The sequence below is a fragment of the Pogonomyrmex barbatus genome, unplaced genomic scaffold, assembly GCF_055798465.1.
Source record: "Pogonomyrmex barbatus isolate J1 unplaced genomic scaffold, ASM5579846v1 scaffold20, whole genome shotgun sequence".
NCBI classification, from domain to species: Eukaryota; Metazoa; Arthropoda; class Insecta; order Hymenoptera; family Formicidae; genus Pogonomyrmex; species Pogonomyrmex barbatus.
In genome coordinates this window covers 3,558,339-3,585,706 of record NW_028297117.1, presented here as the reverse complement: position 1 = coordinate 3,585,706, position 27,368 = coordinate 3,558,339, and the positions used below count along the sequence as shown (strand labels likewise).

Sequence of the window (27,368 nt, the reverse complement as noted above, 5' to 3'; positions counted from 1 at the left end):
GAAAAGGAAATTATTCTTAGTAATTTTTAAATTAAATTTAAAGTTTTTACTGACCTTTTAAACAATTCTATCTATTTATTATATATATATATATATATATAGACATTAACTATACAATATGAGAATACATTTATTTTATTTGATCTAATTATATACTTAGTATATAACTTAATTATAAATGTATTAAGAATCTTGAATATTTTAAATTTATATCTTTTACTTTATATCTAAATGTGCATACATATTTAATATCATATTCGATATCATATTAACTAATATCCTTAACATGTTGCGTGAGCATTGATTCCAATAATAATCACAGTATTTTAAGAGTAATGGTTTTGTATCATAGTTTAATCAATAATCGTCTATATTATTCCACATCAGTTGCTTCTTAATAGCTGATAATGTCAGATCGTCGTTCGAATCGATTGTATGTTTCACTTTAAATCTTTCATTTAAACTTTACTGTTATTTAGCAATAAATGAAATGAAATCTTGACTATTTTTAAAGATATCTCATCTAACTTTAAAATACTTTTAGAATGAGTGATGAAAGAGAGAGAGAGAGAGAACAGAAGAAGGAGAATAAGTACCGGCTAAAAGACGGAGAAACGCAGTTAATGTCGCATTACGCCACAGACTGTACAAGGGCGTGCGTCGTTTCATAGTGTCTTCTTGCAAAAGGATTTTAGAAGATTTGCGACATGACGGAAACCACCGATGAAGCCAGAGTAAGAAAAATCGCGAACGACGAAACTATTAATAATAACGTAGATACGTCTATTCATGAGAATGTTTTGTCTTTGACAAGTGTTATCGATTTATTCGAACAATTCGCCTGGTTCCTGCTGGTACCAAGACCAACGATCATTGATCACATTACGCTTTTCAATGATGTCTCTTTGTATATAAATAGTGTGAAATATCACGCAAGGCATATCTACACATTGCAAGATTATAATCTAAAGCAAAATTGAACATGTGCCTTTTTGCAAAGGAGGAGCCTGTCAAGAAGATTTATTTTCTAACTTTGCAAAAAGTTCATTATTCAATCTTATCTATTAAATCACCTTGCACGTGTTGAAACAAATTAATAAAATGCAACCTATCTGCATGTTGCACGCAAGCGACAAATTCACATGGTGTATTGTACATACGAGAAGTCAATTGCATGTTTTAGTCAAAAATGAAAAATTTATATGATGTTCTATTTGTATCAAGCATAATATTCAGATATGTCATATTCGTTATCAGATTTATGTGAAACAATTAAATTTGTAAAAGCGTGCAGCATGCTTGTGCGATTTAATTATTGATAATCCGTATTTATTGCCATTATTAATTTGTCAAACATTTTTGGAAGATATCTATAAAATTATAATATATATTTGAATAATTAAAATACAAACATATGTAAATACGTATAGTATCTTTTAGAACTTATAATTGGACGCTATATTCCAATTTTTTCAAAATTATACTGAATAAATGAATTAAAAACAAATAGATTATAAGTATGATACGCCTGAAACTTTTGAAATGATTATTGCTTTATAAAATTCTGATGATTATATGATATAATGACAAATCTAATGTAAACTTCAGACTAATAACTATTTTTGGTTTCGCGTGTTTTGATATCACTTTCGAAATCATTCCTGGATTAGAATTCCAGATTTCATTAGAATACTCATTGCCTTGCTATATTATGTATTATCTATTATTCCATTATTATTGCAAAATGCTTTATTCTTACAATTTTTATACAAATAATATAACAATGTTGTTTGTATACATCTTACATATGTAATTACATATCTTACATATGTGTGTAAATGCGGTTAATGTTCTCTGATTTCCAAGAAAATACCTATAGCAATATTGACTACTAGCGAACGAATCGCATGGAAATTCCCACACGACACGAACAGTGCGTCGAAGGGTGGTGCCTGACACGAAACCGTGGCATTGTGAACCATCCCCTCGCACCACCTCATACACTCGTAGAAATCTTCCAAGCTTGAGGGTAGCTTGCGGTGCAACCCGCATTTCTCTGCTCAGTGAGCTTTTACGTGTAACGTAGCTACGTGTAATTTTCTATCTGTTCTATCATGTTCGTACAAGGTCCACAGATCATTAAACAAAGATCGGACAATTCTGAGAACGGCAGTGACGAAGAAGGTCCTGAAGATGTTCTCCAGGTCAAGAAAAAAAATTGCCTTCGCAAAAAAATTGGTTTTATATTCCTGTATATTTGGTGATGCATATGATATTAAAAATAATAGAAGCAAAATTAGAAAAATTAGAAAAATAATAGGAACAAAATTAGAAAAATTATTGAATTATTAGTAATATACTAATAATTATATACAATATATAAAATTATATTCTACATATAATAATGTACTATTCTGTATACTATTAGTTAAAATTATAAATATTAAATTTGTAAATATATTGTAATTGTATTTACATATAGTAAGTAAAAATTTATATTCAATCATTTAATAACAAAATTTGACTTTAACAAGACATTATTAATAATTATTATACTGCTTATAATTATTATTCTTCTCATTAATTTATCTTAATCTAAAGAAATATTGTTTGATTTTGCTTATAGAAACGACGGGAAGAATGCGAGAGAAAAGCCAGACGAGGAGAAATGGATCCTCGTTTGGAGTTTGCCTTTCAGCTTTTAATGGATGCGACGCAATTATCACGTCACGAAGTTATGGATCATGTTTTCGAGAACGATATGTTAGATGAGATTAATCAGCTATTTGTGCCACACATGAGATCTACTCTTGTTTGGTATTATCAAGAAGTTGAAGAGCCAGAACCTCTGACTGAGACGGTACAAAATTGATGTTTGCTAGAAAACAGACAGAAATAACAACAAAAATTTCATTAAAGGTGCAGCCGAAAACTGCAACTTCTAGATCTGTCCCAAATGCATCAACATCAAAAGTGAAGGAACAAAAAGAATTAAAAGAGCCACCAAAGAAAAAGCTTTTTCTAACTGATGGTTGGCAAGTACCTTGCACAGGCATCTGTATTTACATGTTTAGGTAATTTTTAAAGTTGTAATCAATATCAAAATGTATTAAAATATGATGTTTGTTATTTATAATATCTGTGCAATATTTTAAAAATTATTGATCATTATTTATTGTATTACATAAAAGTTTAATTTTTTTAATATGTATTGCTATAGAATCAGTGTTTCTAAACAATTACCAGAAGAAGGATTCCAAAAGGATCTCTACACAGGTGTAATAGATACTATGAAAGTAAGTGTAATAACTTCCATTCAACGAATTGTGGAGCAAGTATTTATGGATGCATTAGCACATCCTGGAGTAGAAGGTGAAGATGATTGTTCGATGATTAAGAGTCTTCTATTACCAGGTTTAAGATCGTTTTGCAGTGCTCTTAAAGGTACTTTTGCAAATTTATATCAAATTATAAATATATTATTTTTGTATCTATACTTAAATAATATTTACAAATATTTGTAGAAACTCATAAAAATAAGTGATTATGTGAAGTGATAAGTGAATAATAAAATTTAATAAAGATAATAATATTTCTTTTTAAAGTTTTTATTGTAACTGCTTATTTAAATTTACTTGTTAATATTTGTACAGTTTGCGAAAAGATAGCGCTTGATGGTGGAATATTTAGTGATGGCGAACCTATGATGATGGAAGTGCACAACTTTGAAGAAGCAAAAGCTTTTATAGCGAAAGAAAATGCTGTGGAACAAATTGAAGAAAGAGTGAAACTTTGGATAAAAAAGCTTAAAGATTTTATGGTGGAAAGTAAGCAAGTTAAAAGAGAAAATGATATTTCTGGACCGCAGCAAGAACTCGAGTATTGGAAACGACGGGGTGCACAATTTAGTCAACTAGTCAACCGTTTACAGGTTTAAATTATGCTACTTCTCTATTTATTTTTAAATTGCGTGTTTTAATTTAATTAATTTTAATGATAAATATATAAAACTCAATATTTTAATACAATATATATTTTAATACAATATGTATTCATTATGTTAATTCTGCATATAAATTATGTTATTGAAATATGATAAATGATGTTTGTAATCATATAATAAATTTTGTAAATATAAAGCTTTTTTTTAAACAAACAAATTGTAGGATCATGAAGTTACTATGTCACTTTTATGTTTGCAAGTTGCACGTTCAAAGATAATTAAAGATTGGGTCGATGCAGAAAATGAAGTGACTTACTGCTATAATGAAGCAAAAGACAACGCGAAGTTTATCCAAGCACTAGAGAAATGCTGTCACTGTCTTTATCTCGATGATCCTGTAAGTTAATCTTTCTTAAAATAAAAATATGATACATAATAATCTTTAATAATAAAATCCATAATAAGATAGAATTGCTTAAATTTATAATATTAAACACAATTATACATTTTTATTTTTGTAGGTAAAAATGCGGGATTCTCTCGTATCACTGTTACAAACTGTTCGATTAATATATAGTGTTTCAAGATATTATAATACTTCAGAAAGGACGAGTTCTCTAATGATTAAAATTACAAATCAAATGATCATTGCCTGTCGAGATTACGTCACGAAAAGAGGTCGAGAAACAGTTTGGAGCCAAGATCGAATAGCAGCTCGGTCGAGATTAAAACATTGTTTACGTCTAAACAAGTATTACTTTTATTTTACACTAATATGTGTAATTTTACAAAAGAAATTATTTTAATAAATTTTATTACAATCTTTTATTTTAATTTTAAAAATCAAATTGATCGTTTTTAAGAGCCCTCAAAATTAAAAAAAAATTTAATTAAGATTAGTTTTAATAATTTATTGTTCAAGAGAAATAAATAATAAATAATTAAAATTTTTGTTTAAGAGCTTATAGAGAAACGTATAGACTAGTTCGATGTTCACCAGCAGTTACGGAACAAGAATTTTCCTTCTCAGAAACTCATGTCTTTGGTCGATTTGATGCTTTCTGTGCTAGAATTCGCAAAATCCTCATTATGTTTGATCTTATACAAGATTATCAAATTCTCTTTGAAAGGCGAATGGAAGGATTGCTTCTTGGAGAAGGTATAGTATATAGCTTTAATGTATAATTATTATTATACAGAATGAATTAGATATATATATTTATTGAATATTTTAACAATCTTGAAATTTATACAATAATGATGATATTAATTTAATAAAATTTATTTAATAAAATTAAATAAACATTTATCTCAATAATCATTTTTTTTTAAATAAAAATCATAAATTATTAAAGATAGTTTTATATTATTAATAATTTTGACAGCAGAAATACTGATAATATTAATGCAAGAATACTAATTAAAAGAAAAATATTTTGATTATACATTAAATTAATATATAATATAAATTTTGTAGCATTAGACGAAGCTGTGAAAACCTTTGAAGAAGCTAAAAAGATTGCAACTAGCAAATCTTATGATTATCTCGATCCAAGAAATACTGATTTTGATATTGATTATGAAGATTTTATGGCAAAAACAAATTCATTGAAAGAGAACATTGGCGAGATTATTGAAAAAAATTACGCTGACGTATGGGAAACGCCACAGGGTATACGGTTTCTAACGCGATTCGAAAAGGTGATAAATAATATTTAATTTTTAATTATTCATAAGAAGTATTGTCTACAGTATTTTAAAATGGTTTATTTTTTTTTAATATAAAATAATTTATCAATATTTTTAATAACATAAATATAAGGTCAGCGAAAAAATACCGCTTACAAAATTAGAAGAAAAATATAATAGTGTCATAAGATATTGTGATAGAGAGGTCGAACGGATTTTAAAGCTATTTAAACGACAAAGAGATGACCCTCCATTGCCAAGACACATGCCACCTATAGCTGGACGATTGACTTGGGCAAATTCTTTGAAGTAAGCAAAATAAAAATAATTATTTGTGTATATAATTACCTAAAATTTAAAAATATTAAAAATAATATAAATTGGAAATTTAGTAGTCTTACAAATAGTAATTCTGAAGCGCAGCTTTGAAATTTTATTAGAGTACATCTAGATGAATTGACAGCGTCTGTATCAAATCATCCTGTTTTAAAAACATTACCATTGACTGCGGATTTGGTGAAAAGATATAATCATGCAATTTCTATTTTAAAACAATATCAGACTGATATTGCTGAGATTTGGACGCATCAAAATTCCTGGGTCATCGAAGATTGTTTAAAACGGTCAGATTTTAAGCTCAATAATCAACTAAAAATTAATTTTGCTTTTTTAAAATATATAACTTTTTAAGTATATGTACATCACAAATATTTATATTAATTAGTAATAGTCATAAAGAAGATAATTTTATATAACAGGCCGCTGCTTATAGTCGACGAGAAATTGGCAAAAGTCAAAGTCAATTTGGAAAACCGCGTTGTTCTGTTATTCCGTGAAGCCGATTGTTTAGCAAAAATAAATTTGGAAATCCCAATTGTTGCGCTAACAATATTAGCGAAAAAAGATTATTTTACTCTGGTTACGGACTCTCTTCAGCTTATGATCGAGGAATTTGTTTGTACCGCTAAACGCGTAAAATTGGAAGTTCGCCCTTTATTGTTACCGCATTTAGTCTGCGTTGCATCTTTATTGGAATCCGGACTAACGACTTTGACTTGGACAAAGCCAGATTGGAAAGAATTTTGTCAGAATACGAAAGAACAGATTAAAACTTTTGATATTCTTATTACAAGAGTTCATGATGTGTATGATAATAGGTATGTTGAAAATAAAGTAAATAATTTCTCATTTTCTCAAAATAAATTTTTGAACAATAAAACGACATCATATGTTTGTAAAAAAGTAAGTTTATTCAGTAAATAGCTAATTAATGAAAATTAATTGTTAAATAATTATATTTTTGTTAAAATATGAAAAATGGTGAAAATTTAAGAAACTATGCAAATTAATTCAATAATATGATTAGAATTTTAGAGGTATTGGCGAGCATGCGAAAAGTAACTTTGCATGCTTTACCCGAATCCGATCAACCATGGACAATAGAGGAATTTGTAGGGAAGAATGAAGAAATCTGTAGGATGGCAGCGGTAGATTTACATCGTAAAAGCACAATGATCGAGGAAGCGGTAGAAGAAGTATTGCAACTTGTTAAAAAGGCTACAAATGACTTTAAGAGCACCGCCAATTCCAATCAATTTGACTTTCTTATTACTGAAGGTAATATATTAATGTTAATTTTTGTAATTCTGCTATTAAAATATAAACTTTTATGACAAAATGGAATTATTTATCTTCTTTTGATACATGTTTATATTTATATGATAATATACAATTTAGCTGTGATAATTACTATAAAAAAAATAGCAAAATGATCAAGAGCTTTCTTATAGAAAACTTTTAAATTGCAATAAAAATACAAAAATAATTTCTATTTTATTTAAAATGAAGGAGCGGAAGGAGAAGAAGCAACGGAACAAACAACAGTTCAGCAAGATTGGTCAGTAGTATGGAATTGTTTCGATGATCCTCATCAATTATTGACGACACCTGGTACTTTATCTAAAAGCATGCAAGATATGGTTCGAAACGCAGTATCCGAAATGAGACGATATTATTCTCGAAAAGTTATAGATGTATTAATAAAAGTTACCAAAGTATCTTTAGATGCGATCAGAAAACGATTCATTCGAGAACTTGATTCAGGTATTTCTTTAAAAAAGAACTTATATTTAAACTAAAAGAATTTATACTAAAATTTTCTAATAAACTTTTAATAAATTTTCTAATAAAATTTTATAATAAACTTTTGAATTAATAAATTAAGCAAATAGCTATTCTAGCTATTCAAATTTATTAACATTTATACAGAAAAATTTTACGAATTAAATTAAAATTTTGTTTAAATATATTTCTATAATTTATAATTAAAATAAGATATCCAAATATTTTAATATATATGCTTATAATCTTTTTTAAATCATTGCATTTAAAAAATTCAAAAAAATATTTGTTTCAGATTTTTAAAAATTTTAATATTTTAAATATTTTTAAATATATTTAAACAGAAATAATATTTATATATTAATAAGTTTCTTTGAAAATTATATCTAACATTAATTACATTTATAGAAGCAACTCCGAATCCGGTGTTTTTATTACATGCAACACTGATGATCCCGGCAGTGACAGTCAAACCAAGTCTGGATGATGTACAGGAAGCATTGACATCAGTTGGAAAAATTATCACGGGTGTGACAAAAGGAGTAGCGCAATGGAATTCCAGAGGTAGCAAGGTAAAAAGATTATAATTCTTAAACTTAATACATTCAATATATTTATTTAGTTTTATTATTAGAATCTGTGGAAAAATCTATCCTACTCATCCAAACGAAATCTGGCCAGTGTCGTATTACAAGCGCAAAGTAATGTCAAGCAAAAGCAGGAAGAACCTGAAGATTCAAAAACCAGAAGACGAAGACTTTATAAAATTCTTTCCGAGGAGAGACCCGTGTTTCCAGTTCAAGAGAGAAATTTCTATACGATGGTTATGGACAATAAGGAAATTATCAAACTTCTCGGCATGTTGAGCACTTGTACAATGGAATTGCGACAAGTAAGCAAAAAGTGTGAGATTTGATGGACATTTATTGATGGAATTGATTAAATTCCACATTAAATTTACAGGATTTGACAGAATTTCTCGATCGTTGGAAACCATATAAGTTTCTATGGAAAAATGAGCGGAGTATGCGAGAATTGCTGCAAATCTCTTTGTCAGAATTCGAAACTACTCTTCGCAAACACAGCGAGCTCGAAGATCGATTGGCTACCGAACCAGATATGATCATATTCGGTACATCAATTGCTGTATCAACGGAGAAACTAAAATATGGAGTCTATACAGAAATCAAAGGTAACATTAGTATAATACTATTTAAATATTACAACTGTGCATTTTTTTAAATTATTTTGTATTATCTGTATGAGTAATATGTATAAAAAAGTTTGTAAAATTATCTATTAATTTTATGAATTTGAAAAAATATTAAGTATAAATTGAATCAAGAAAGGCGTTACAAATATTTCATTAAAAATTTTAATTATTAATAGAGTTGCTTATTTTTTGCTTCATATAAATATATTAATAATTTCTAGGTTGTACACATAAAATTGGTCAAGCAATGAAGAAGAAATATCGTCGCGAAATGGAATACGTTTATGCATTAATAAATGAAATGGATCGTAAATTAGACCATCAAATACGCGATCTTGATGATGTGCGTCTCATTATGGACACTTTGAAGAAGATTCGTGAACAGGAGGTCGATATGGAACTCAAGATTGATCCGATCGAAGAAGCTTTCAACATAGTTACAAGATACGAGGTACCTGTGGATCAAGAATGTTTAGAGCAAGTTGATAATTTAAGAGACACCTGGCAGAAACTGTTGGCACGAGCGCAAGAAAGTCATGTTTTGTTACTGAATTTGCAACCGCAATTCGAAAACGACCTAAAGAACAATCTTGAGAAATTCCGTATCGATAACGAAATGTATTGCGAAGAATATAGATTATCTGGACCAATGCAACCGGGTTTGAGTCCCCGTGATGCTTCGGATAGGCAAATATTGTTCCAGAACAGATTTGATGGTATGTGGCGAAAGCTGCAAACGTATCAAAGCGGTGAAGAGCTTTTCGGTTTGCCTATCACAGATTATCCAGAGCTTTCGCAAATCAGAAAGGAGTTGAATTTATTACAAAAGTTATATAAACTTTATAATGATGTCATCGATAGAGTCAGCAGCTATTACGATATTCCATGGGGCGAGGTAAGAAATTGCGCCTATTGCGCGCGCGCGCGCGCGCGTGTGTGTGTGTGTGTGTGTGTGTGTGTGTATAGCATATTTATATAATATATTAATAACACTTTGAAACTTTTTCTAAGTTAAAGAATATATATTATTTTTAAATTGTAAATTTATTAATAAGAAAAGTTCTAAATATTTTTTTGTAAATCATTAATGCGTATAAAGTATTACAATTTAGGTTAATATTGAGGAAATAAATAACGAGCTAATGGAGTTTCAAAATCGTTGCCGCAAATTGCCAAAGGGATTAAAGGAATGGCCGGCGTTTTTCGCACTTAAGAAGACAATCGATGATTTCAACGATATGTGTCCTCTTCTCGAATTGATGGCAAACAAAGCAATGAAACCGCGTCATTGGCAAAGAATTGTAGAAGTTACGGGATATTCGTTTGATCTTGAGAGTGAAGGTTTCTGTCTTAAGAACATTCTTGAAGCACCTCTATTGAAGAATAAAGAGGACATCGAAGATATTTGCATATCAGCTATGAAGGAAAAGGATATTGAGGCCAAATTAAGGACAGTAGTAAACGAGTGGTCATCTCACGAATTGACTTTCATGACGTTTAACAATAGGGGAGAATTGTTGCTTAGGGGAGATACAACAGCGGAAACTATAGGTCAACTGGAAGATAGTTTGATGGTTCTTGGCTCACTCATGTCAAATCGTTACAATGCGCCCTTTAGGAAACAGATACAACAATGGCTTACCGATTTATCCAACACAAACGAAATTCTCGAAAGATGGTTACTCGTGCAGAACATGTGGGTTTATCTTGAGGCAGTATTTGTTGGTGGCGATATTGCGAAACAATTGCCAAAGGAGGCCAAACGATTTAGTAAAATTGATAAGAGTTGGCAGAAAATCATGCAACGTGCTCACGAAACACCAGGAGTTGTACCTTGTTGCGTAGGCGATGATCTGCTGAAGCAGCTTCTGCCACATTTGCAAGAGCAATTAGAGCTATGTCAAAAATCTCTGAGTGGGTAAGTACATTGCAATTACTGCAGTATACACAATTGTTTTCTCTTCTTAATAAAGTTGAAAAAATCTTTCATTTGTAACTTTCCTTTTAAATATAGCAAATTTTAATGTAATGCCAATTGATTTCACAACTTTCTTATTAATCTCTGTTATACACAATTTATTCTTTTCAATATCATGTTTTAGATATTTAGAAAAGAAGCGCATGATGTTTCCTAGATTTTTCTTTGTTTCTGATCCTGCACTCTTGGAGATTCTTGGTCAAGCGTCCGATTCTCATACCATACAAAATCATTTACTCTCTATTTTCGATAACACGCGCTATGTGAAATTTCATGATATTGAATACAATAAAATGACAGCCATTATTTCATCAGAAGGTGAAACTATACAGGTATACATGCGTAATTAAACATAGAAATAATTATACAACCGTTACGATCTTTTTTATTACAATCATCGTCATTATGATGAATATACTTTTATATTTCTTCTCAATAATATTTAAGTATCATATGTATAAAGTTTTAAATTATTTTAAATTCTGAATCTAAGAAAATTAGTAACATTTTTTTCTATAAGGATATTTAACAGAAATCTGTAAAATTTGTAAAAAATCTCTGAATAAAAGAAATCAACTTTTTTTAATTTAAATTTTATATTTTTATATAATAATTTTTCTTAGATTATATAATTCAGTATAAATTCTTAAAAAATAAAATTAAATTTATTTATAATTTTCTCTAAAGCTTGAGAGGGCAGTAAGAGCGGAAGGTTCTGTGGAAACATGGTTGATGCAATTATTACAAACATCGCAACTTTCTTTACATTCAATCATCCGTCAATGCTATAGCATAATTAATGATGCAAATTTCAACTTATTGAACTTTCTCAACAAAATGCCTGCTCAAATAGGTTTGTTAGGCATTCAAATGATATGGACGCGAGATGGTGAAGTGGCGCTGGCTCAAGCTCGCGCTGATAAAAAAATTATGATTGAAACTAACAATAAATTTCTTGATCTTTTAAATACTTTAATCGATCAAACCACTAGAGATCTTACGAAACTAGAACGAATTAAGTTCGAGACATTGATCACTATACATGTGCATCAGCGTGATATCTTTGACATATTAGTAAGTTACTAAATTAAATTTTTTTTACATGTTAAATATAATACATTAAAAATATAAATAATCGTGTTGGAATCTCAGACAAAAATTAATATAATCACATATTCTATTTACTTAGTGTCGTCTGAATGTACGATCCGTAAATGACTTCGAATGGTTGAAGCAGTGTAGGTTTTATTTTAAGGAAGATTTAGACAAGACTTCCATATGTATCACAGATGTTCAATTTACCTATCAAAATGAATATTTAGGATGTACTGAACGATTGGTTATTACGCCATTAACTGATAGGTAAATACAACCATAAATAATATTTTATTATGCTATAGAATATTTACTTATATATAATACTATAATATAATAATAGTACTATAATATTATACGTAATACTATAATAGTATATAATATTATATATTATTTTATTATTGTGTATGTTATCTTAAATTTTTACATTTTTTTTAGATGTTACATAACATTAGCACAAGCTCTATCAATGTCAATGGGAGGTTCTCCTTGCGGTCCAGCAGGAACCGGAAAAACTGAAACTGTAAAAGACATGGGGAAAACCTTAGCAAAGTACGTTGTAGTTTTTAATTGCTCTGATCAAATGGATTATCGAGGATTAGGTCGTATATATAAAGGATTAGCACAAAGTGGTTCGTGGGGTTGTTTTGATGAATTCAATAGAATTGAATTGCCAGTTTTATCCGTTGCTGCACAACAAGTCGCTGTAGTGCTCGCTGCGAAAAAGGAAAAGAAGAAGCAGTTTGTCTTTACGGATGGAGACCAAATAGATATGTGCCCAGAACTTGGGATATTCATTACTATGGTAATGTTATCATATAATGAAGCAGAATAAACAACTAAATTCTCTAAACTAAAAAAATTATATCTTATATTAATTTTTTAAAAATAATAAAATTTGCTAAAATTATATATAAAAAAATGTGTATATAAATTTTATACTACAGTATTTTGTATTTAAATGATTCCTTATTATTTTTTTTTTATATATTAGTGTTTTTATAAAATTGTTAATTTAAAAAGTAGTAAATTGTTTTTATAAATACAAATTAAAATTTATTAAAAAAAATTTACTAAAAACAATATAAAACGATATATATAATAACATGTAAAAATTTTAATGCTGCGTAAATTGTAGAATCCTGGATATGCAGGACGAAAGGAATTGCCAGAGAATTTGAAAATACAATTTCGTACAGTAGCTATGATGGTACCTGATCGTCAGATTATTATACGTGTAAAATTGGCCAGTTGTGGATTTCTGGAAAACATTACTCTTGCTCGTAAATTTTATACTCTTTATAAATTGTGTGAAGAACAGTTGACCAAACAGGTAACATTACAAAAATGTTAAAAAAAGGACAATTAGAATTTATTATATTATTTTACAATATTTTGCTCTTAGGTTCATTATGATTTTGGTCTGCGAAATATATTGTCTGTATTAAGAACTTTAGGAGCGGCCAAAAGAGTCAATTCCAAGGACACAGAAAGTACGATCGTCATGCGTGTTCTAAGAGATATGAATCTTTCGAAACTCATAGGTCATTACATCAATTAATAATTAAAAACAATTACACAAGTTATATATATATATATATATATATATATATATATCCTAAAATACATAATATGTTTTTCTATAGATGAAGATGAGCCACTCTTCATATCTCTAGTAGCTGATTTATTTCCCAATCAAGTTCTGGAAAAAACATCATATCCTGAATTGGAAGAAGCTATTAATGAACAAGTGAAGCAGGCAGGCTTAGTTTATCATTCACCATGGGTGCTAAAATTAATACAGTTATATGAGACGCAAAGAGTAAGACATGGCATTATGACCTTAGGTCCAACTGGCGCTGGCAAGACTACTTGTATACATATTTTGATGAAAGCATTAACGCAATGTGGTGATTCGCACAGGTAAAACAATATTTTTTTTATATAGGTTATAAGTATTTACGTGATATGCATTTGTAGAAAATATTTCCAATTTATTATAATTTGTTGTTAATTAATAAGACATATTTTTATAAAATTGCAATAATAAGTTATTTATGAAATATCTTTTATTAAATTTTTTGTTTAATAATTAAATAAATTATATAATATAATATAATATAATATAATTTTATTTAATAATTAAATAAATTATATATATAAATAATTTATTATTAATAAGACATATAAATAATTTATTTAATTTTACAGAGAAATGAGAATGAATCCTAAAAGTATAACAGCCGCTCAAATGTTCGGTCGTTTAGATGTAGCCACGAATGATTGGACTGATGGGATTTTCTCAGCTTTATGGCGTAAGACGTTGAAATTAAAGAAAGGCGAACATATATGGCTGGTGCTCGATGGCCCCGTTGACAGTATTTGGATAGAAAATTTAAATTCTGTATTGGATGATAATAAAACTTTGACTCTGGCTAATGGTGATAGATTGTCAATGGCGCCAACGTGTAAAATTATTTTTGAGCCGCACAATATTGATAATGCAAGCCCCGCGACTGTTTCGCGAAATGGTATGGTGTACATGAGCTCTTCAGGATTGGATTGGAATCCAGTTGTTACCGCTTGGTTAAAATCACGATCATCATTGGAACAAGAAATTCTTGAGGAATTATTTATAAATTCTTTTGCTCAGGTAAATTAACCATAAATAATTTTGTTTTCTGTCTTGTGATTTAATTTTATATTATATATATATATATATTTTTTTTTTCTTTAATAGTATGCATCATAAATATTCTTTAACTTAAAAAAATCAATATCGCGCTATTAGTTATCATTAAATATGAATTAAAAATATAATAGAAAGATTAGAACTTTTAATCTTTTATTTATTTTTCAGTTTTTATTTTTATATAAACATGTGTGTGTGTGTGTGTGTGTGTGTGTGTGTGTGTGTGTGTGTGTGTGTGTGTGTGTGTGTGTGTGTGTGTGTGTACGCGTTTAATGCTTTAATTTTACTTATTATTATTATTTTATTATATAAAAATTGTTAATTTAATATAAAAACATAATATTATGACATATTACTAAATTTTAATGCATATAACTAAATTTTAAATTTATTAGATCTATTCATGGAGCACTCAAACGTTAGTACTCGCCATCGATGTCTTGCAATGTAACATTGTAAGACAAATGCTTTGTCTGCTAGAAGGTTTAATACCTGTCCAAACATCGGTAGAAGAAATCGAAGATGAAGATGCTGAGAAAGATCAACCTCATCCTATGACAGCAGAATATTTAAGACGTCTTTATGTGTTTGCATTAGTATGGGGTATAGGAGCATTACTGGAAACTGCCGATAGACAAAAATATGATAGATATCTCCGCGAAAACTTCGATAACTTGGATCTCCCGACTTCCGACAGATATTTGGATGCTACAGTATTTGATTTCTTTGTTACTGATAAAGGCGTGTGGGACACATGGACAAGTATGGTAACTAATTATGTCTATCCTGAATATTCGGCGCCTGACTACAGTAATGTTTTGATACCTATACCAGACAATGTAAGGATCCAATATTTGATTGATTTGATTGGCCGTCAAGATAAAGCTGTATTACTAATAGGCGAGCAAGGATCTGCCAAAACTGTCATGATGAAGTCATATATGAAAAAATCAAATCCAGATACAACTTTGAGTCGTTCTTTCAATTTTAGTTCTGCGACCAGCCCATATCAGTTTCAAAAAACCATCGAAAGCTATGTAGAAAAGCGTTTAGGAAATACATTTGGACCGCCAGGTGGTAAAAAAATGTTGGTTTTTATTGACGATGTAAATTTGCCGCAAATTAATGAATGGGGCGATCAGGTGACTAATGAAATCGTTCGGCAAACTATGGATATGAAGGGTTTTTACTCTCTGGAAAAACCTGGTGACTTCATCGCTATTGTAGACGTAACTTTCCTAGCAGCTATGTGCCAGCCAGGAGGTGGAAGAAATGATATTCCATCAAGACTTAAAAGACAGTTTTGTATTTTTAATTGTACTTTGCCCGACAACGCGTCCATCGATCGAATCTTTAGCGTTTTAGGCGAAGGACATTATAATGTTAAAAGAGGATTCTCACAAGAAGTTCGTCAACTTGTTAAAAAAATGGTTCCCTTGACCAGAATACTTTGGGAAAGAACACGAGCTAAATTATTGCCAACGCCTGCAAAATTTCACTATGTATTTAGCCTTCGAGATCTCTCGAGAATTTGGCAAGGTATGGTCGGTACATTGTCAACCGTCATTGATAAAGAAAGCGTACTGATGCTGCTTTGGAAGCACGAATGTACACGAGTGTTTAGCGACAGATTAACGCTACAAAGCGATAAAAATTGGTTTGACGAAGGACTAATTCGCGTTATAGATGATATTTTAGGAGAGAAATATGTAAAGATGTTAAATCAAGATCCTGCATTTGTCGATTTTATGAGGTTTGTAGTTATAATAATAATTTATAAATTGTCAGCACATATTATCATTTTAAAAATATTATGCAATATTAATATTTCCTTAATGATACAGAGATGCTCCAGAACCAACTGGTGAAGAAGGTGAAGATGCAGATGTAGAACTTCCTAAGGTGTACGAACCTGTTTACGATCCTCAAGTGTTACGAGAAAGATTAGACATGTTTCTAGTCCAATTCAACGAAATGCAAAGAGGTGCTGGAATGGATCTAGTATTTTTCCCTGACGCCATGCTGCATTTAGTAAAAATATCTAGAGTTATTAGACATCCAAAAGGCAACGTGATGTTAGTAGGTGTTGGCGGTTCTGGCAAACAGAGTCTTACAAAATTATCCTCTTTTATCGCTGGATACAAAACTTTTCAAATTACCTTGACTAGGTCTTATAACGTAGCCAATTTCTTAGAAGATCTAAAATTTTTGTATCGCACTTGCGGCGCTCAAGGCAAAGGTACGACGTTTATCTTCACCGATCTCGACATCAAAGAGGAAGGCTTTCTCGAATATCTAAACAACATTCTGAGTTCTGGAGTTATCAGCAACCTATTTACGCGTGATGAACAAGCGGAAATCATCGCAGAATTAACACCTATTTTGAGACGGGAAAATCCTAAAAAAACTCTTAATAATGAATTGGTAATAGATTTCTTTTTACAAAGAACTTGTCAAAATTTGCACGTCGTTTTCTGTTTTTCTCCAGTGGGTGAGAAATTTCGAAACCGAGCCCAACGTTTTCCGGCACTCATTTCAGGTTGTACCATAGATTGGTTTCAACCATGGCCTAAGGATGCTCTGATTTTAGTCGCCGAGCATTTTCTTCATGATTTTGAAATTGCTTGCACTAGTAGCGTGAAGACCGAACTGGTAAACGCATTAGGATCCATACAAGATATTGTTTCAGAAACATCAACGGAATATTTCCAAAGATTTCGACGTGCCACTCATGTAACTCCCAAATCTTATTTAAATTTCATCGGTGGATACAAAAATATCTATCAATCCAAACAACATGAACTTGGTGAAGGAGCTAAAAGAATGGATACAGGTTTAGCAAAACTCGAAGAAGCGTCAATATCAGTTGAGATCTTAAAGAAAGACTTAGCTGTAATGGAACAAGAATTAGTCCAAGCCTCCGAAAAAGCTGAGACGGTGCTTTTAGAAGTGACAGAGAGAGCTATGCAAGCTGAAGCCTTTAAAAATCAAGTGCAGAAAGTAAAGGAAAAAGCAGAACAATTGGTAGCTTGTATAGCTGATGAAAAAGCATTGGCCGAACAAAAGCTAGAAGCTGCAAAACCAGCATTAGAGGAAGCAGAAGCTGCTCTGAATACCATCAAACCTGCTCACATAGCAACCGTGAGAAAGCTAGGTAGACCACCTCACCTCATAATGAGAATTATGGACTGTGTTTTGATCTTGTTCCAACGTAAAATTGGACCCGTTGTACCTGATACAGCTGCGCCGTGTCCTAAACCTTCGTGGGCAGAATCCTTGAAACTCATGGCCAGTACAACATTTTTATTACAATTACAAAATTATCCAAAGGACATAATCAATAATGAAATGGTTGAACTATTGCAACCATATTTTAAGATGGAAGATTATAATATGGAAACAGCTAGGCGTGTATGCGGTGATGTTGCTGGTTTATTGTCATGGACTAAGGCAATGGCTTTTTTCCACTCTGTCAACAAGGAGGTTCTTCCCTTAAAAGCTAATTTAGCATTGCAAGAAGCACGCTTAAAGCTTGCAATGGAGGATCTGGCAAACGCTGAGCGAGAATTATCCGAAAGAGAAATGGCTTTACAGTCAGTCAAAGAACAATACGATAACGCGGTAGCGGAGAAGCAAAGATTGACGGAAGCTGCGAACGTGTGTCTGAGAAAAATGACAGCTGCGACTGCTTTGATAAATGGATTAGGTGGTGAAAAAATTCGTTGGACCGAACAAAGTGGAGAATTCAAAATTCAATTAGGACGATTAGTCGGAGATGTTTTGTTGGCAACTGGATTTTTATCGTATTGTGGACCTTATAATCAACAATATCGAGCCGGTTTAGTGGCTGCGTGGATGAATATATTAACTACGAAATCTATACCTTTTACTAAAAATTTAAATATAACGAATATGCTCGTCGACACAGCAACAATGTCAGAATGGACTCTTCAAGGATTACCAAATGATGAGTTATCCGTACAGAATGCGCTTATTGTCACTAAATCTTCGTCTTATCCACTTCTTGTGGATCCTCAGAATCAAGGGAAGATGTGGATCAAGAATAAAGAAAGTACAAACGAATTGCAGATTACTTCGCTAAATCATAAATATTTTCGAACTCATCTCGAAGACAGCCTTTCGTTAGGTAGACCACTGTTAATTGAAGATGTTGCAGAAGAACTCGATCCAGTACTCGATAATGTACTTGAAAAAAATTTCATTAAATCAGGATCCATCGAGAAGGTTATCGTTGGAGATAAAGAATGCGACGTAATGCCAGGATTTATGCTGTATATCACAACCAAACTACCAAATCCAGCGTACAGTCCAGAAATATCCGCGAAGACATCGATTATCGATTTTACCGTGACAATGCTAGGTTTAGAAGATCAATTGCTAGGGCGAGTAATACTTATGGAAAAAGCTGATTTGGAAGCAGAAAGGGTCGCTCTATTCGAGTCAGTCATGACTAATCAACGCTCGATGAAAGAACTTGAAAGTACGTTATTACATAGACTTACATCTTCGGAAGGTTCTTTGGTAGATGATGAAGCGTTAATAACTGTCCTTCGTGAAACCAAGACTACGGCCGAATCAGTGAATGAAAAATTGCAAGTATCCGCTCTTACTGAAAAAAAGATCACCTTGGCACGCGAAGAGTTTCGTGCAGTTGCATCAAGAGGATCTATCTTATATTTCTTGATAGTTGAAATGAGCAATGTTAATGTGATGTATCAAAATTCATTAAGACAATTCTTGACAATCTTTGATAACTCAATTACAAAATCTGCAAAAAGTCCTATAACTTCCGAGAGGATAAACATTATTCTACGCCATCTTACATATGAAGTATGGGCATTTACTCTGAGAAGTCTTTATGAAAGGCATAAATCTTTATTTACATTAATGCTAGCTATGAAAATAGATTGTCATAGAGGTGCTATTTCTCACGCAGAATTTAATGCCTTCATAAAGGGTGGAGCCTCCTTAGATCTTAATGCAGTAACACCAAAACCCTTCAAATGGATACTTGACATAACATGGTTAAATTTAGTTGAAATAAGTAGATTAAAAGTATTCTCGGATATATTAACGAAAATTGAGTTTAGTGAAAAGGAATGGAGGATATGGTACGAAAAAGAGAAACCAGAGGAGGAAGATTTGCCTTGTGGCTACCAAAAGAGTCTTGATGTGTTTCGGAAATTGTTGCTGATTAGATCGTGGAGCCCTGATAGAACTTTATCTCAGGCGAGAAAGTATATAACTGAATCGTTGGGTAAAGAATATGGGGAAGCTAAAATACTAGATTTAGAGGCAACATGGTCAGAATCTGAAACTAGAACACCACTTATATGTTTGTTGTCTATAGGATCTGACCCAAGTTCACAAATTATAGCATTAGCTAAACAAAAAACTATTCGTAAGTTTACATTTTTGTACTTGTTTTTGTAATATAATTGAACAAATTTCTATCTTTTTTAATAATAGCACAAAAATAATAATATATTTAATATTTAATATTTATAATTAATATTTATTGTTATAGCACTACATTTAGTGTCCATGGGACAAGGCCAAGAGCTTCATGCTCGAAAAATGATTAGCGAAGCTATGAACACAGGCGGCTGGGTTCTGTTGCAAAATATTCATTTATCATTACCTTTCTGTACAGAAGTAATGGATGCTCTTGTTGAAACAGAAACTGTTCACGAAGTATTTAGATTGTGGATGACAACTGAAGTACATTCTCAATTTCCCATTGGTTTGCTACAGGTTAAATTTTTAATTTATATATATTTAGTATACATTTTTTACATTTTTTAATATAACTAATTTTCAACATAAACATATGTTAACTATCATATTAAAAATAATATAATGAAAAGCAATATATTTCAGATGGCAATCAAATTTACAAATGAACCACCTCAAGGCATAAGAGCTAGTTTGAAAAGAACTTATCAAGCGGTAACTCAAGATGCATTGGATTACAGTTCTCAATCGCAGTGGCCACCTTTGCTATATGCTGTTGCATTTTTACATACTGTAGTACAAGAAAGAAGAAAATTTGGACCCCTTGGCTGGAATATACCTTATGAATTTAATCAAGCAGATTTTGCAGCGTCGGTTCAATTCATACAAAATCATTTGGATGACATGGATCCTAAAAAGGGGGTTTCTTGGCCAACAGTCTGTTACATGCTTGGAGAGGTTTCAATCTATTCCTTTATTTTCATTAAATAAATTTAACAACATTGAATTTTTATATTTTATTCATCCAATTGCATTTATTTATATCTTTACATATAGGTTCAATATGGCGGTAGAGTTACGGATGATTTCGATAAACGTTTATTAATTACTTTCACGCATGTTTGGTTTTGCGATGTATTATTACGGCCAGGCTTTGAATTTTATCGGGGATACAGAGTGCCCCAGACGAGAAATCTTCAAGGATATCTGGATTACATTGATAGTTTACCAGCTACTGACACACCAGAGGTGTTTGGACTACATCCAAACGCAGATATTACCTATCAAATCAACACAGCGAAAGGAATACTCGATACAATTCTTAATGTACAACCAAAAGAAGGTGGTGCACAGGGAGGTGAAACTAGAGAAAATGTTGTGTATAAATTAGCCGATGATATGTTGTCTAAGTTACCCAAACAATATAATTCTTTTGAAGTGAAAGAAGCGCTTCAAAGAATGGGCCCACTGATGCCGATGAACATTTTCCTAAGACAAGAAATAGATCGGTACATATACATGCGTACATATATATAATTTTCAAAAGTTATTCATAAAAATAACTAGTATTATTATTATCAATGTATTTTAAAATAATTAACAAAAAGACCATTCTTTTTAGAATTTCGCGAGTCATTAAAGAAGTACGAAGCACTTTAACGGATTTGAAGCTAGCTATCGAAGGTACTATTGTAATGAGTCAAGGCTTGCGAAAATCATTGGATGCGATGTATGATGCGCGCATTCCAGAAAAATGGTTGAAAATATCTTGGGAATCGGCAACGTTAGGTTTTTGGTATACGGAGCTTTTAGAAAGAGATCATCAATTCAGACAATGGTGTATTCATGGTCGCCCACGAGTATTTTGGATGACTGGGTTTTTTAATCCACAAGGATTCCTAACAGCAATGCGGCAGGTAAGAATTTAAAAATTATGCACATATGAAAAATAATAATTTAATTCACATTGTATATCTAATGAAAGTATATCTACACAGGTTTATAACATTTGATTTAATAGTTATCTAATAACATAAAATCATAGTTACATATAACAGAGCATGTAATGCATATTTTAATGTTTCATTACATATTTTATTATATATAAAAATATATAATTATATAAATATATATAATATATATAAATATATTATAAATATATTATTATATATATAAATATATATAATATATATATATTAATTATAATTATATAAATATATAATTATAATAATAATTGTAATAATAACTAGCTTCGACTCTAAATTGTTTTAATTTTAATTAAATAAATGGACTTTAGGAAGTGACTAGAGCGCATAAAGGCTGGGCTTTAGATTCTGTAGTTTTGCAAAATGTGATTACACGGTATAATAAAGAAGACATTAAAAGTCAGCCTCAGGAAGGAGTTTACGTGCACGGTTTGTTTCTGGAAGGTGCATCACTTGATCGAAAAGCTGGTAAACTCGTAGAGAGTCGACCGAAAGTTCTTTACGAACAAATGCCGGTTATTTACATTTTCGCTATAAACACTACCGCTGGTAAAGATCCAAAATTATATGAATGCCCTATATACAGGAAGCCTCAAAGAACAGATTCAAAATATGTCGGTTCTATCGATTTTGAAACAGATTATAATCCCCGACATTGGACACTTCGAGGTGTTGCCTTGTTGTGTGATATTAAATAAAAAATTAGAATGTATACAATAATAAAAAAATGATTTAATTTAAAATGATATTCAGAAGACAATTATATATAGAGTATAATTATATTTAATGTATTATTTTTTCTTACAATGTATCAAACAACCAATATAATTAATATTAAAGATACCAATATAATTAATATTAAATATTCAAATATTTATCTCACGCAAAATACAAATTTTTTATGTAATATATAAAAATATATATTATTTAATAAAATAAATCATAATATATTATAATGTTCTACACTGTGTTGCCGATTTTGTCAAGTTTTTTTCCTCCAGTGCCAGGTAAAGTGCATGGAAGAGGCTCGTAAAAAAATCGGCTGTATATATTACGAAAATATGCGAACATGCCGACACGATACGACATGCTTGCGGTATAAACAAAATATACAAACAATATAAACAAAATAAAATATACGCAATAAAACATAGAGCCAAAAAGAACCAAAAAAACCCAAGTTATGTTATAGTACTGAGCACTTGAATGTCGCACAATTGGCTAATGATTTTGTCAAGTTCCAGTCTACCGACTTGACTTGAAAATCGGCAACGCACTGTACATATATCCATTTAAAAGTATATTAATAAACCGTATAATTATCGTATAATTATCGTATAATAAAACAAAAATCATTAACATAACTTATTATATTACTTGTACTAAATAAATTAATAATAAAATAAACAATCTTCTATTCTTAGTTTTTTTATAAACAAATGAAAAATATTAAAAAAAAAAACAAAAATATTATTTATGATATATTTAAGACAATATGATAATTAATTTTTGTAATTTTAGATATAAATTTAAAAACAAAAAAACTTTAATATTTTACAGAGTAAACATAATTGAAATATTGGTTATGTCAACTCAAAATAATATTTAAAAATTTTGAAAATATATACGAGTAGAAAGAAAAGCTTTCATTAATATTATCGATTTTATATAAAATTTGATGTGTATTTTATTAAACTTATTTTAGAAATTTGTTTTACATTTTTTTTTTTTACATTAAAAGTAATTTTAATGTCTGTATTATTAAGGACAAGGCTTTCCAAGAAGCTTCCAGTTGATTATGTCCTATACCAATTTGTGTGAGAATAGGACAAGTATTAAGCTCTATTAATTGCATAACATGATTATCTGTAACTATATCCTTCATATTAACTGTTACATCAACCTCTGCTAATGTAGCTTCGAATTTAGCTATTTTTTCTATTATAGATTCATTATTATATTCATCTAAATTGTTACACATTTCGTTGGGAAAGATAGATTCTAATTCTTCTAGTATTTTATTGCGTTTATCAGTTTCCAAGGAATCTCTCCATTTAATATGATAATCAGCTAATCTAATACCTAAGTTAAGCTTTTTTGTCATTTTGCTTGAAGTGCGGTAATATTCTTCAGCACATTTAGTCATCATGTCTATCGAATCAGTTGTAACAGAATTTGAAGAATCTTCTTCATCTTTTTCTTTATATAAATCATTATTCACAAGATATTTTATTTTGTCTATCATCTTTTTTGCAGCGTCATGTTTTGCTTGTTTCTTTGTAGTTGCTGTTCCATTTTCTTCAAAACTAGATATTTTGCATTGAATAGTAAAGATTTTAGCATGTGGTGGTCCATGATCACGGATAAGAACATATTGTGGTTCCTCTAAATTATTATTAACACAAAGTTCCTGAAAAAATATAACAATAAATTGTTTCATAGAAAAAAAAAAAAAAAAAATATATATATATATATATATATATATATGTGTGTATATGTTTTAATTATATAAAACTTAATTATATAAAATTATTAACTTAATTATATAAAATTTTTCTATGAAATAATTTATTCTTTAACATATAAATTTATATTACTTATACTTACCTGTAATTCACCTACAGCATTAACAAAAGGTACATTTGTTATCTTTGGTGGAACAGAAATAGAATGAAACGGTGACCTTGATGGAGATGCTACTGGTGTATTAGCAGCTGGCAGCTGTAGATAGTTTTTATGTGCAGCAATCTCTGATAACATAGCTTTAGCAGCTTCATGTTTTGCATCTTTCTTACAACGACCTGTACCAGTTGCACTGAGACCATCACATGAAACTCGATATGTAAAAGTATTTACATGACGTCCTCCACCATCATGTATCAATTCATAATCAGGTATCATACCCTGCTTTACCATCATCTCTTGAAGAATAGAGACTGGTGTTTTACTCATGTCGATCAAATTAAAGATTGCTTTCTAATTTTTAATAATTTATTGCAAAATTTGCAATTACTTATCTATATATATTTACTATTGTATATACAAAAGCTTATTCTGAAAATAATAGTTAATTTTATTAAATTTACAACTTACAACAGCACACATTCACAGATACACAAATAAATAAATATAAAAATGCTAAATGATACAAAAACATTATACAATATTATATATAATAATTATAATCTATTTCGTTTTTACAATTTCTGAAAAGAATTTTAAAATTTTATGAAAAAACTTATACTCTAACTTCAAAATAATAAATTTCAAAATATATCTTGAGACAAAAAATAAAATTGTATAAATGCATCAATGTTATATAACATTGTACACCACATTGTAAACATTACATTGTACACAACATTAACATTGTAAACATTATTATAAAAACTCATTCTTTACTCAAAAAATATATATTATATTATAATTATATATACATAATACAATCCCAAAATTTAAAAACAAATAATTGGAATAATTTTTTAATGACAATTTTTTAATGATAATTTTTTGAACATAAATGAAAATGCAATTTAATTTACTTTTAGTATCACATAATTTAGCATATGTTTTCTCTTTTTTTAATATGGATTAATGTCTATTTCAATGTAAATTAATTTTAATCTCGATTTTATATATTTTTCACCTTTTTTTAAATCTTAAAACTTAAAAAAAAGAAAAAAAAACAAGTTTAAACCAGAATAAAAAATTAATCTGCACCTGATCTGTTTTTCTATAACTGAACTACACTTGTTGTACTTAAAATGTATATATTTAAAATTTGATAAAGGCGAAGTAGAAAGTTTTAGTGCAGTTTAGTGCAGGAACAAAAAATGAACTTATTGCTCAAAATGAACATAAGTGTAAAACTTTTTGATTTTTGTCGGTTATGTTTAATATAATTCATTGGTATGAGTTTTTACATACAATTATAAACTTGGGTATAAATGACCAACACCGTGATAAGACTTTACAGGCACTAAATCTTAAATCTAGTAGTCTGCCGATAGGAAAATATACATTACAAATTGCAAAATTAATTTCCTCTATATCTTATTCTTACTCTTATTGTACTTTGTATGCAAGCGATCTACATTGCGTTCCAAAACCTTATTCAGTTAAGCCACAGTAGAAAATAGATAATCGAAACAAAGCCTACCTTCCATTCGAAATCGAGAAACGAAGAGAGAAAATAGCTTCCTATCTCTTGGGAGATAATGTATATATTTAAAATTTGATAAAAATTTTATAAAATTTATAAGGATCAATTTTGTATTTTACTTCGACTCTTAAAATTATGAAATTACGATTAAAGTTCAAAATATTCATGTTTTTCACTGCACGTTTTATATCGTAGTTTGATTTTTTTGTTTATCTGAACTCTAAATACATAATCTTACACAATTGCACATATAACGTTCGACTCGATAGGAGTAACGATCGCCGTACTACAATAAATTTTACGCGTCATATGCCTCGAGATAGAATCAGTTAAAACGAGTTGAAAAAATTCTACCCATGATCGACTGCTTGTCGGCAGCTTCACATGTTTAACGATCCTCCTAAAGCTTTGTGTCCACGATACTAGAAATTAGTCCAACACTTCGACGAAAAGAAAATTGAATAATTCGATTAATTAACTAATGTGATTGGTCAAGTCTCTCTCAATCCGAGATCTCGAATCGATTTCTAGCATCGTGGATACAAGGCTTAATAAATTGTTACAGAAAATAAATGAATAGCATATATATAAATTTATATATTTTAAATAAAATAAAAATATAATACAAAATAAAATCAAAATTGCTAAGTAAAAGTATGTTGTTTCATCATAAAAAACTAAGGCTGCGTTCCGATATTCACTGCAAGTATTGAAAATCTATAATATACGTGACATAAACTATATATTTTTAGTACTGGTAATGAATATCGGAACGCAGCTTAAGAAAATGAAAGCTGTGTTTCAAAATTCTTTGTCAATACCAAAAATGTATAGTTTGTGTCACATTTATTATAGATTCTCAGTACTGGCAATAAATTTTTTAGAACACAAATTAGAGCGAAATAATTGTATAAATCTAATAAATAAAATTTAAGAAATATTTAGAGATAATACATACACATATGTTTATCTTAATTCATTTAAGATATTTACAATGTAATGAATTAATCTTTTGTAATTTTTTTAGTTATATTATTTATTTAATAATTAAGATTTTATATTTTTATTAAAGTTATTTGTATATTTAGATAAATATGTATGTATGTTCTGTGTATGTTAGTCTGAAAAATGAGTTATTGCCTGAAATTTCTAAAGGAATAAATTTCTAAAGGAATAAATATGATTTTGCAAAAAGAGAAGATGGGAAAAAAATGTTTCTCAAATTTAGGGTATA

At 29.8% G+C, this 27,368-nt stretch overlaps 2 protein-coding genes across 5 annotated transcripts; one reads left to right on the top strand and one right to left on the bottom strand.

Moving 5' to 3' along the window:
* Positions 1 to 121: 121 nt before the first annotated feature.
* On the top strand, positions 122 to 23,303 carry Dhc1 (dynein axonemal heavy chain 1). Of its 2 annotated transcripts, none has more exons than XM_089077818.1 (34): positions 122 to 734; positions 2,627 to 2,860; positions 2,920 to 3,074; positions 3,221 to 3,444; positions 3,654 to 3,931; positions 4,167 to 4,340; positions 4,465 to 4,694; positions 4,903 to 5,102; positions 5,421 to 5,644; positions 5,766 to 5,941; positions 6,073 to 6,255; positions 6,391 to 6,789; positions 6,999 to 7,249; positions 7,481 to 7,735; positions 8,162 to 8,325; positions 8,388 to 8,645; positions 8,717 to 8,945; positions 9,188 to 9,861; positions 10,079 to 10,884; positions 11,069 to 11,276; positions 11,632 to 12,018; positions 12,134 to 12,306; positions 12,478 to 12,844; positions 13,178 to 13,372; positions 13,445 to 13,583; positions 13,686 to 13,962; positions 14,251 to 14,692; positions 15,127 to 16,484; positions 16,576 to 20,153; positions 20,280 to 20,506; positions 20,633 to 20,944; positions 21,044 to 21,495; positions 21,609 to 21,903; positions 22,284 to 23,303. In XM_089077818.1, the coding sequence occupies exons 1-34, from the start codon at positions 708 to 710 to the stop codon at positions 22,668 to 22,670; spliced, it is 13,938 nt and encodes a 4,645-aa protein (XP_088933944.1). In that variant the 5' UTR covers positions 122 to 707; the 3' UTR covers positions 22,671 to 23,303. The 2 variants fall into 2 exon arrangements, with proteins under 2 accessions (XP_088933944.1, XP_088933943.1); XM_089077817.1 differs by having other exon boundaries at positions 122 to 2,204.
* On the bottom strand, positions 22,733 to 26,528 carry LOC105427053 (double-stranded RNA-binding protein Staufen homolog 2). Of its 3 annotated transcripts, none has more exons than XM_089077834.1 (3): positions 26,132 to 26,528; positions 24,580 to 25,026; positions 22,733 to 24,382 (listed from the first exon to the last, which is right to left on the bottom strand). In XM_089077834.1, the coding sequence occupies exons 2-3, from the start codon at positions 24,922 to 24,924 to the stop codon at positions 23,702 to 23,704; spliced, it is 1,026 nt and encodes a 341-aa protein (XP_088933960.1). In that variant the 5' UTR covers positions 24,925 to 25,026; positions 26,132 to 26,528; the 3' UTR covers positions 22,733 to 23,701. The 3 variants fall into 3 exon arrangements, with proteins under 3 accessions (XP_088933960.1, XP_088933959.1, XP_088933958.1); XM_089077833.1 differs by lacking the exon at positions 26,132 to 26,528 and adding an exon at positions 25,693 to 26,097; XM_089077832.1 differs by lacking the exon at positions 26,132 to 26,528 and adding an exon at positions 25,900 to 26,097.
* Between the last annotated feature and the right edge of the window lie 840 nt (positions 26,529 to 27,368).

Coding starts and splice junctions, on each gene's coding strand:
- Dhc1 (XM_089077817.1), top strand. CDS start 2,115: ATGTTCGTACAAGGTCCACAGATCATTAAACAAAGATCGGACAATTCT. Junction 2,861..2,919: donor CAGAACCTCTGACTGAGACG/GTACAAAATTGA, acceptor ATTTCATTAAAG/GTGCAGCCGAAAACTGCAAC. Junction 12,307..12,477: donor ATTACGCCATTAACTGATAG/GTAAATACAACC, acceptor CATTTTTTTTAG/ATGTTACATAACATTAGCAC.
- LOC105427053 (XM_089077834.1), bottom strand. CDS start 24,924: ATGAGTAAAACACCAGTCTCTATTCTTCAAGAGATGATGGTAAAGCAG. Junction 24,383..24,579: donor ATGCTGTAGGTGAATTACAG/GTAAGTATAAGT, acceptor ATATTTTTTCAG/GAACTTTGTGTTAATAATAA.